Raw genomic sequence first — 10,392 nt, 5'->3', positions numbered from 1 at the left:
CAGACGGGGGATTCCGCCCGACGATCCCAGCACACGCCACCCGGGGGCGCCGCACTGCCGTGGCCTCCAGCATCACACCTCCCAGGTTTGACTTCTCTCCACGCATCCCCCCACCCCGCTCCACCCCACCTGGCTCCACCCGCGCCTGCCAACACCCCCTTATAGGCAAAGCGAGGCTAGGGACCCAGACCAGCACTAGAAGCCTGACGGGTAAGCCACCCCGCTGAGGCCACGCTATGAGGACACCGTGGTTGGACCTTGGGTGAATCATCTCACTCTAGGGAACTTCGTTTCCACCTCCATTAAACGAGATAATGACAGTGCCAATCTCATAACAGTACCCGTGAGAATTACGTGCGAATATTCGGAGGGCACAAAGGAAGCGCTCAACCAACTTAAATCTCATTATGGTTATATCAGCTTTGGAGATCCCCAGGGCTTGGTCCTGAAACCCCACCGTCTTGTGCGCACACGGGTGCAATATGGGAGCATGCGCGCGCGCGCGCGCGCGCGCGCGCGCACACACACACACACACACACACACACCACGGATCGCACCAGTCTTGGCGCTTTTTAAACAACCACCTAAGTGCTGAGGAATCCCAAATGAATATCACCAGTCGGAACTCCCTCCCGAATTCGAGACCTGCCTATGTCAACTGCCCACTTGACATCTCCAACTGCTCCTGCCCCAAACTGACATGCTGATCTCCGCCCCTCCCCACCCCCCAAAAAACCCTTAGTCTCTTAAGCATTCTCCATCTCATGATGTCACTTCTATCTTTCCAGGTGCTCAGACCCAAACCTGGGTTCCCCCTTCTCCCAAATCCCTCATTCAAAGTATCAGGAAACCTGCCAGCTCAACCTTCATGAAGCAACCAGTCATCAGAATCCAAGCAACTGTCTTCACTCTACAGCCCTCAGCTTGCTTAGAGCCATTGTCATCTCTCACCTGGACAAATCTGGTCACCCCATCTGATCTCCCTAGTCCCATCTTCCCCTTACAGTCTCTATTCAACATAGCAACCAAAGACTATGACAAATTTTGTTCCTCCTCTGCCCAGAACCCTCCATGGCTCCCTATTTCTGTCATAATAAGTCAGTGGACTCCAAGGCTCTGTGTGACCTGCTCCCATCCCCTCCCTGCCCTCATCTCTTTCCAGGCTCCTCCTCAAGCCACACTGGTCTCCTCAATGCCCCCTAAACACCCCAAGCTTGTTCCTACCTCAGGGCCTTTGCACTGTTTCTCTCTTCCTCAAACACTCTTCCCCTAAATATCCACATGGCTCCTGCCCTCTCCTACCTAAAGTCTTTGTTGAAATGACCCCTTCTCAGTGAGGGTTTCACTGATGATCTAGCAACATCTCCCCCACCAGCATTACTGAACACCCCCCAACACTTACCCAGCTCAATTTTTTCATAACACTTATCACTTCTCTCACATGGGCCAATGCAGTCACCCCATCCGGTCTCCCTAGTCCGACCCTTGCTTTTCCACTTAGCAGCCAAAAGAATACTATAAAGACCAAATGACAACCCTGTTGCTCTGCTCAGAATCCTCCCATGGCTCCCCATTTCTGTCACAATAAAAGTCAAAATCCTCCAAGGCCCTGTGTGAATTTACTTATTTATTTGCTTATTTATTATCCGTCATCTGTTAACACCCCCCCACCCCCACAGCAAATGTCTATTATGTAAGGGCTCAAATACGGCCTGGCTCATAGCAGATGCTCAATAAATATTTGATGAATTAATACAATTATTGTAGACACCATCACCACCCCATCTTCTGTGTCATCATGTCAAGGACTATGCCATCATCAGTTCCCCCAGCTAAGACTTGGAAATCACCCTTACCTCCTCCCTCACCTCAGCCTCTGTGGCTAGATAGTCACCCTTCCTGTACTGCCTGGACCTCAGTCTCCCTCTTCCCCAGATTTCCAGTTCCCAGTGCCCCCCTCCTTCCAAGCCACCTCCCTGCCAGCCCTCTTCTGACCATGCCCTGTCCTGCCCCCTGCTCACAGGCCCCCTATAGCTCCCTATGGCTCTCAGCATAAGGCCTGAAGTGAGATATAGCCCGCAGTTCCTGACAGTTGGCCCCTGACCAACCTTCCTCCATTCTGCCCCCCTCCTCCAGATCCAGCCACGCTCTCCCTCACCTGGGGACATTTGTAGATGCTGTTCCTCCCGCCTCACATGCTCTTCTGTCCCTTGTCACCACTCACCTTGTACCCTCACTTCAGCATCGGAGAAAATCTCCCTGAGCCACCCGCCTGGTGTGTTCGCAGAGCACCAAGCGCCTCTCTTTTGGAGCACTTGTCATGGATTACAAATAAACTTACGTGTGGAATTATGTGTTCAACATCTGTCCCCTGTTCTCCCGAGGACAGGAATCGGGCCCGGCTGTGCTCCTGGCCCAGTGCCAACAAGCACTTAATTAATATGTGGTCCTTTGACGAGATAAATGAATGCACAAACTCTCCCAAAAAGCCTGAGTTTATGTCTGAGGGCAAATGGCTTCCCAGCCTCCTAGCCCACAGCTTCCCTCATGTGCCTCCCAACCGCCCAGGGACCTTCGTTCCCTTCCTGGGCTCCAAGGGAAGTGTCTGGCTGAGCTAGGGGGTGAATGGTGGGGACGTCTGCATCCCTGGCTTTTATTCCACAAAAATCAGAACACTCAGCGAAGGGCCTTTCAGCAAGGGAGGAAGGAAGGGGCTTGTGAGGGAGGGTCTAGATTTACAACACAACAGCAGAAGCACACATCCTGGACCCTGGGATGCAGCCTGATGCCAGAGGAGTTCGCCCAAATGAGCTGGGAGCCTCAAGATGATGTCCGGGTTCAAGGCTCTAACTTCGGGCTCCAGCTCCCAAGTCCTCAACTTAGAAGCCAGCAGGGATCCACGGTGGGAGGGACTGGTCCTGAATCCCACAGGCCTTAGGTGTTGAGTCTTAAGTCCTCGGATGGCTGGGTGGGTGGGGCCTGAGGCCCCGAATGCTCTGGATCCTGGCAGGGGTCTGGGCCCAAGGGGACATGGCCAAGCCTGTTCCCTCAAGCAGGAGAGCCGGACCAGGCCCTCAGGGGATGGGACCTGGACCTCAAGGGGCGGGACCAGACCGCCAGGAGGCGGAGCCTTGTGGTGAGGGGCGTGGCTTGCACCGTCCGGCTGCTCCGCGGAGGAGCCTGGTCCTCTGGAAGCCGAACCTGAACTTCGAGGGGCATGGTTTCTGCCCTCAAGATCTTGGGGGCGGGGCCTGGGCCTCTCCGGGCGGGGCTTGGGCCCCCGGGAACCGCAGGGCGGCGCCGGTGCTCAGGCCCGCGGAGGCAGCGGCTCCACGTTGAGCCAGATGCCGTTCTCCGTGCGCAGGATGAGTTCGGGCTTCCGCCGCACCTTGCGCGTTCGGTCCACGCTCAGGCGGAAGCGCAGCAGCGTCAACGCCACGGCCACGCGCATCTCGGCCATGGCAAAGCTCTGTCCGATGCAGTTCCTAGAGGAAGGGGCACGGGGGTGGGGCTCAGGCTCAGCCGCTGCGTGAGCCAGGAAGGGGGCAGTCCCTGGGTAAATGACCTCTCCCTATAAGCCTCAGTTCCCTCATCTGTAAAATGGGGGCAGTGGCATCATAGAGTCGTTGGGAGCATATGAGCTCAGAACTTCGGGCCTGGCACACAGCAGGTGCTCAATACCCAGGGATACTATCACAGAGTCTGATTTGGGGACATCCTGGTACATTGAAAGCGTGCCGGGTTGGCAGAAAGCACATCTGGGTGAGAGGTGGTCTCTGCTCCTGATCGGCACATTCCTGACCTTCCACTGGCCTCCGTGACCCTCCTATGCTTGGCTTGGACTGGGGGAAATAGAAGAGTTACCTGGGTCCTGCGGAGAAAGGCACGTAGGCCAGCGGGGAGCGCTGCTGTGGGTTGTCTGGGTCAAAGCGATAGGGGTTGTACACCTAAGAAGGATTAGCGGGGGGGGGGGGGTGAGTCTGGGGGCTTAGCCCAGCCACACCCTCTTCTTTCTGTTGTTCAAGCATGCCAGGCTCATTACAACCACAGGGCCTTTGCACTTCCTGTCTCCTCGGCCTGGAACAGGCTTCTCCCTGCTCTTCACACTTTTCAGGTCTCAGCTCAAATCTCTCTTCCTCCCCAAGGCCTTTCTTCATCACTTGAGCTAAAGTGTGCCCCACCCCACTCCAGTTTTTATTTCCTTTGTGCATGTATCAATATCCACAATGATACTTTTTGCTTATTTTCTTCCCCCGAACTTCACCATGAGCTCCATGAGGGCTAAGGCAGTAACTTTCTCTGTCCTCAGTGCCCAGCATAGAGTCTAGCACACAGCAGGTGTTCGATAAATATTTGTGGGCCTAATGAATCAACAGTGAGTGAATAGATGGGGGAGGGGCACTCAAGCTCTGTACCCAGCCAGGTCATCTGGGTCCCTGGGGAGTAGGGTAGAGAGGCCTCACCACCCCAGGACCACCCCTTCTGAGGAGGAAGAAGCTGAGGCAAGGAAGAATTGAGGCAAGGAAGAATTGAGGCAGGGGCTCACCTTGGAATCAGGCCACACAGTGGGGTTGTGGTGGGTCCCATAGATGCTGACCAAGCAGATAATTCCTGTGGGGAGGGTGGAGTCAGTGAGGCCACTGGGGCTGAGGGGAACCAGGGCCTTCTCTGAAGACCTCCTCCTTCCCTGGTCTTCCTAGAGCCATGCTGCTCCCATGAGCTATATGCTACCCTTTCCTGCCCATCCTTCTCTGAAAAATTCTGCTGCTCTGTCCACTCCACCTGCTGCTCCCTAAAAGATCCCCATCTCCCTAGAGGTCCCCACTCCCCCTTTCTAGCTGCCAGGCTGGCCGCACAGGGATCTTTCTCACTCACATATCTGACATTGTTCCTCCTCAACTCAAATACCTCCCATGGCTCCCTACTATCCTGAAGATTAAGTTCAAGTGCCTCAACCCAGCATTCAAGGTCTTTTACTACCTGAGACTCTGCTCCATAAATATGCTCTCTCTTTCACATTCAACCTCCAAGGCTCACCTCTCATGTTGCCTCTTCCAGGCAGCCCTCCCTGCATTTCACCGCAGATAAAGTCATCGCTCCTTATTTTAGGCTGTTCTAGCCCCTGTCCCTCCCTTTAGCCCATCCTTGACCCCATGTGACGGGGATGTCTGTGCCCTGCTGTGTCTCCCTCAGACTGGGTGGTACTCAACGTTTGGGTCTGGGAACGAGGCCTCTCTAGATCTCCAGCATCACTTGGGCTTAGTCTCCAAGGGGTATCTGGCAACTGAACGAAATCATCCCTCCCCTACCTGCACCCTCACAGGGCCCACCCTGCCACACCCACTCTTGCCTTTCCACCTGGACTCACCCATGTCTGCCTCCCCCCCACACACAGCTGGGTCTCCTCCCTCATCCCAGAAGCAAAAGCCACACAGAGAAATGCCCCATCTACAGGGAGGGTGCACCTGGGACAGGTATGACCAGGCCCCCCTAGGCAACAGAGCAGCCCAGCAGCCGGGAGGACATCATGGGCACCTTTGGGGATGATGCGCCCATCCGGGAGTTTGATGTCCTCTGTGCAGCGGCGGGAGACCAAGGTCACTGGCGGGAACTGGCGTAGGCTCTCCTTGATGCACATGGTGGTGAAGGGCAGCTGAGTCAGGTCATCCCTAGGGAGCATGGAACATGGAATCGTGGGTGACCTGGGGCCAGGCCACAGCCACAAACATCCCCTTCCCTAAACACACACGCACACGCACACACACATGCATTCGGGAGCAACCACACAGGAAACCAGTCCAGGATCTCAGACTTGCCCCAGCTTCCGGCATTTGCACATATCACTAATCCTCAGCCTGCAAAATATCTGACCCACAACCAATCAGAGCAGCACCAGCAGGCTTCTGCATGCCCAGCATTAACCCTTTAACTGATTAATTATGGGGCAGTCAGAGGACAGCTGGGAGTGCTGCCAGGATAGGCAGGGGGGCCCAGGGCCACAGCAGTTTGCCAGCCTGTATGGATTGATTATTTAGAAACCCATACATTCTCTCCTTATGCTGTCATTAACCTTTTTCCATTGGACTCCAGGGCCCCAAATTGGATTAATTATAACCCTTGGTCCATGATCTGGATCATTTTCTTTCTCTTTCAAAGAAACTTTATGTCGCTACCATAAAGGCCAAACAGCATGCCTGGCATAAAAGTACCCATAACATAAACACCATTGGGAAAACAGAAGAGTTATTAAATTCTAGCTAGACCATCTCCAGCCCCGTCCTCAAAAACTGAGCCATCTTCTCCCTTTGTTAAAAAGGCAGATTCCTGGGATGCCTGGGTGGCACAGTGGGTTAAGCGTCTGCCTTCAGCTCGGGTCATGATCCCAGGGCCCTGGGACTGAGTCCCTCATCTGACTCCTTGCTCAGCGGGGAGCCTGCTTCTCCCTCTGCCTGCTGTTCCCCCTGCTTGTGCTCTCTCTCTCTCTCTCTGACAAATAAATAAATCTTAAAAAAATAAAATAAATAAAAGGGCAGATTCTCAAGGAGTTCGAGATACAACGGCACCCAACTGAGAGTGTCTCCCTGACGTCAAAATCTAAAAGTGGACACTGAACAGAAAAGAGCTTTCCTTCTCACTGTTCGATGCTATTTATTGGTGTGTTTTCTTCGAGGCACCCAGAATCAGCTCTATATGGCACACATCTGAAGTAGTTTGGATTATGGTTCCCGATTCTTCACTGCCCCCACCCCACACCTGATGTTTGAATCGTACACCCTGTGCCCTTTGTGTGTGATTCTGCCGTATCTTCTGCTCAGGTGCGTGGAAAGTGCGTCCTGCCCCACTCCTGTTGGACATGGCCATGTGACTTGCTTTAGCCAAATGGAATGTTACAATGCCAGCAGAGGTTTTAAACTGTGGCTCTTTGTACTTCTGGAATCTGCCTTGAGAAGAATGTGCCCAGGGTAGCAGCTAGTTCAAGGAGAATGAGGAGACACATGGAACAGACCTGAACCCACACATCTGTGTGGACGGCACCCACTCAGCAACACCCACCCAGCAGGAGCAAGAGTAATATACAGGCAAGAGCAAGAAATGTGTGCCGACCAGAGCAAGAAATGTGTGCCGACCAGAGCAAGAAATAAATGCAAACTCTAGACTCAACCTGCCACCACCAGCCCCCTAACCCCAGACCAACCACTCCAGCTCCTCCAGCTCCCGGCCTTTCATGACTTCCTGGATCTCTTCCCGGCACTTCTCCTGGTACTCTGGATACTTGGCCAAGTTGAAGAGCACCCACGACAGCCCACTGGACGTTGTGTCGTGACCTGTAGGCAGAGGAGGGGCTCAAATGGAGGCTGCCTGAAGACAGCGAAGATGTGATTTTCAGACAACAGCCCCCCCGGCCTCCCCCAGCCTCACCCCACATTCTCACCTTCAAACATAAAGGTGTCTGCCTCAGCTCGGATGTCCTCATCGGACAGTTCCTTCCCGTCTTCATCCTGGAATGAGCCAGAAAGGACACTCAGCTCACTTCATCCCACTGTCCACATCCTAGGGCTCCCCTGAAGTCAAGATATCTGCCCCTTTCTCAAGCCAAGCTGCAGGGGGAAGGAGTCCAGGCAGACAGAGGTAGGCGGCTTGTCTAACAAAGATAGACAGCAGGGGGGGCACCTGGGTGGCACAGCGGTTAAGCGTCTGCCTTCAGCTCAGGGTGTGATCCTGGCGTTATGGGATCGAGCCCCACATCAGGCTCCTCTGCTATGAGCCTGCTTCTTCCTCTCCCACTCCTCCTGCTTGTGTTCCCTTTCTCGCTGGCTGTCTCTATCTCTGTCGAATAAATAAATAAAATCTTAAAAAAAAAAAAAAAGATAGACAGCAGGAGGGAGAGTGAAAGGTGAAGGGAAGAAAGGAGTCTGTGTTTCTAGAGTAGCTGCTAGCACCAAACAGCCAACAAGGATCTGTGATCACGCCTCGTGACCATCATGTCATAAATGCGGAAACTGAGGCTCGGGGGGAGAGTCAGATGACTAAGGTCAAGCATTCACTAAGCAGCAGGGCCAGAACTGGAACCCAGGGCTGTCTGACTCCAGAACCCAAGCACTGCTCAGAAATTCTATAGAAGCAATCTCTGCAATGTCACATTTCCTCAAAGTCTTGTGATTTCATCATCATAAGTCTGGTGGGCAACATTGCACCCACCCCACCCCACCCCCGCCTCTAGAACTCATACGGTGAAGTCCTAACCCCCCAGGACCTCAGCATGTGACCATATTTGGAGACAGGGCCTTGAGAGAAGTAATTCAATTATAATGAGGTCCTTAGGGTGGGCCCTAGCCCCATACGACTGGTGTCCTTAGAAGAAGAGGAAATTTCCACAGAGACCCAAGCCGAGGGAAGACAAAGGGTACATGAGAAGGTGCCATCTACAAGCCAGGGAGAGAGGCCTCAGAAGAAGCCAACCCAGTCAACGCCTTGACCTCAGACTTCTAGCCTCCAGAACCTTGAGAAAATTCATTTCTGTGGTTTCACTCCCCCCGGTCTGTAGCACTTTGTTATGGCAACCCTACAAACTAATACAGTCAGTCTCACGCGTGCTGCACCTGCCTGCATCCCAGATCTATGTTTCTTTGGACGTTTATCGGTTTACACAGCCGGTGCGATTCAAGAGGAGGCCGCCCTGGGCAGGGCTCCCCCTCCAGGGCCCAGCCTCACCCGCGCCAGGAGCAGCACATCGATGAAGTCCAAGGTCTTGCCCTGCTTGCCCTTCAGCCAGGCCTCAGCCCCCTGCTGGCGGAGTGCCTGCCGCCGCTCCTGGATGACCTCTGTGGTGAAGCGGTGCACAGTGTCACAGGCCTGCCTGAAGCGCCGCCCGTCCGCCGTAAGGCAGTAGATGAAGTCTATGTGGTGATGCAGGCGATACTGACGCCGGACCACCAGGGCACTCAGCTCAATGATGGCCGAGATGTAATCGCTCATCTTCCTGTCGAGGAGGTGGGGGTAGGGGGAGAAGAGATGTTAGCTCAGGCCTAGCCTCTAAGACAAGCTTCTCCTCCCCATGCTTGGGGACAGAGAGAGGCCCTGTATAGACTAGATTTTCTTATTTTCTTGTATTCTTTATGCTCTGCCAGCCGGGCCCTTGCTAACTGGAGAGACACTGCCCCTCCCAGAACCAGCCAGTTCTTAGAGATGGCCAATGATTCACCCAAGAGCATGCCTTTCATATGAAAACCAAACAATCCAGAGCCCAGACACTGACATTTAGCAGGCAGAGCCTCTATTTCCAGGCCTTAATCACCCCACGGCCAAGTACTGGACCACTAGAGACAGCCCCTAGCCTCCAGAGCCCTCTGAAGTTATTCAAGCTAGCCAGTCCCAAGCCTGCACCCTGCCATACTGTTCCTTCCCACGGAAACCATAAAAAAGTCTCCTGCCACGCTTTCTCCTGACTGACACTGGTGCTTCCCCGTGTGGCCCTGAGTGGTGTGGCATGTCCCTTCCTCTTGGAAACTGTAAGTAACTATTTTTTTTAATGCCAATCATCTGATCTGTTGGCCTCATCATACCGGAATAAAAATCCAGGTACATTTTAAAACAGGCCCAAAGGATTAGGACTTCCAAAGAGATGTAGCATCACTAAGACTAAATGCCTACATGCCACAGAGTGGGAGAACTCCTATTCCTGATGGCAAGCTTGTATCTAAAATAGAGAAAGCGCTCTTAAAATGCAATAATAGACAAATAACCCAATTTAAAAATGGACAAAGCATATGAATGGACATTTCTCCGAAGAAGATATACAAATGGCCAAACAACACATGAAAAGATACTTAACAGGACTAGCCACTAGGGAAATGAAAATCAAAACCACAATGAGATGCAGCTTCACCCCAACTAGGAATGGCTAGAACCAAAAAGACAGATAATAACAAGTCTTAAAAAAATATATAACAAGTGTTGGCAAAGTTGTGGAGAAATTGGAGCCCTCACACACTGCTGCTAGGAAGATAAAATGGCACATCTACTTTGGGGAAAATGTCTAGCAGTTCCTCAAAATCTAAACAAAGATTATCACATAACCCAGCAATTCCACTCCTAAGTACAAACCTTAAAAAGTTAAAAATATATGGTCACACAAACACTCATACACCAGTGTTTATATAATAGCCATAAAGTGGAAACAACCTAAATGTCCATCAGTAGATGTATGGTAAAACGTGGTATTATGTGGTAAACGGAATATTATTCAGCAACCTAAAAAATGAAATATTAACACAGGCCACAGCATGGATGAATCTAGAAAACATTATGCTGAGTGAACAAAACCAGATACAGAAGTCTGTCTCATTCCATCAATATGAAATTTCCATAATAGACAAATCTATGGAGGCAGA

At 52.5% G+C, this 10,392-nt stretch overlaps 1 protein-coding gene across 10 annotated transcripts in view; it reads right to left on the bottom strand.

The window, feature by feature from the left end:
• Window positions 1-1,608: 1,608 nt before the first annotated feature.
• LOC113248705 (ultra-long-chain fatty acid omega-hydroxylase) overlaps window positions 1,609-10,392 on the bottom strand; it is a 52,395-nt gene continuing 43,611 nt past the window's right edge. For all 10 annotated transcript variants that reach the window (XM_048227094.1, XM_044380735.3, XM_048227093.2 and 7 more), the window contains 7 exons: window positions 8,714-8,981; window positions 7,434-7,500; window positions 7,197-7,326; window positions 5,537-5,670; window positions 4,548-4,612; window positions 3,866-3,948; window positions 1,609-3,486 (listed from right to left, as the gene is read on the bottom strand). In XM_048227094.1, the coding sequence (XP_048083051.1) occupies window positions 3,309-3,486; window positions 3,866-3,948; window positions 4,548-4,612; window positions 5,537-5,670; window positions 7,197-7,326; window positions 7,434-7,500; window positions 8,714-8,981 (925 nt within the window). In that variant the 3' untranslated portion in view covers window positions 1,609-3,308. The remainder of the gene's footprint in view (window positions 3,487-3,865; window positions 3,949-4,547; window positions 4,613-5,536; window positions 5,671-7,196; window positions 7,327-7,433; window positions 7,501-8,713; window positions 8,982-10,392) is intronic.

The sequence above is a fragment of the Ursus arctos genome, unplaced genomic scaffold (genome assembly GCF_023065955.2).
Source record: "Ursus arctos isolate Adak ecotype North America unplaced genomic scaffold, UrsArc2.0 scaffold_14, whole genome shotgun sequence".
In the NCBI taxonomy this organism is placed as follows: domain Eukaryota; kingdom Metazoa; phylum Chordata; class Mammalia; order Carnivora; family Ursidae; genus Ursus; species Ursus arctos.
The sequence above is the reverse complement of the archived record's forward strand: the minus strand, read 5'-3'. Positions and strand labels throughout refer to the sequence as shown.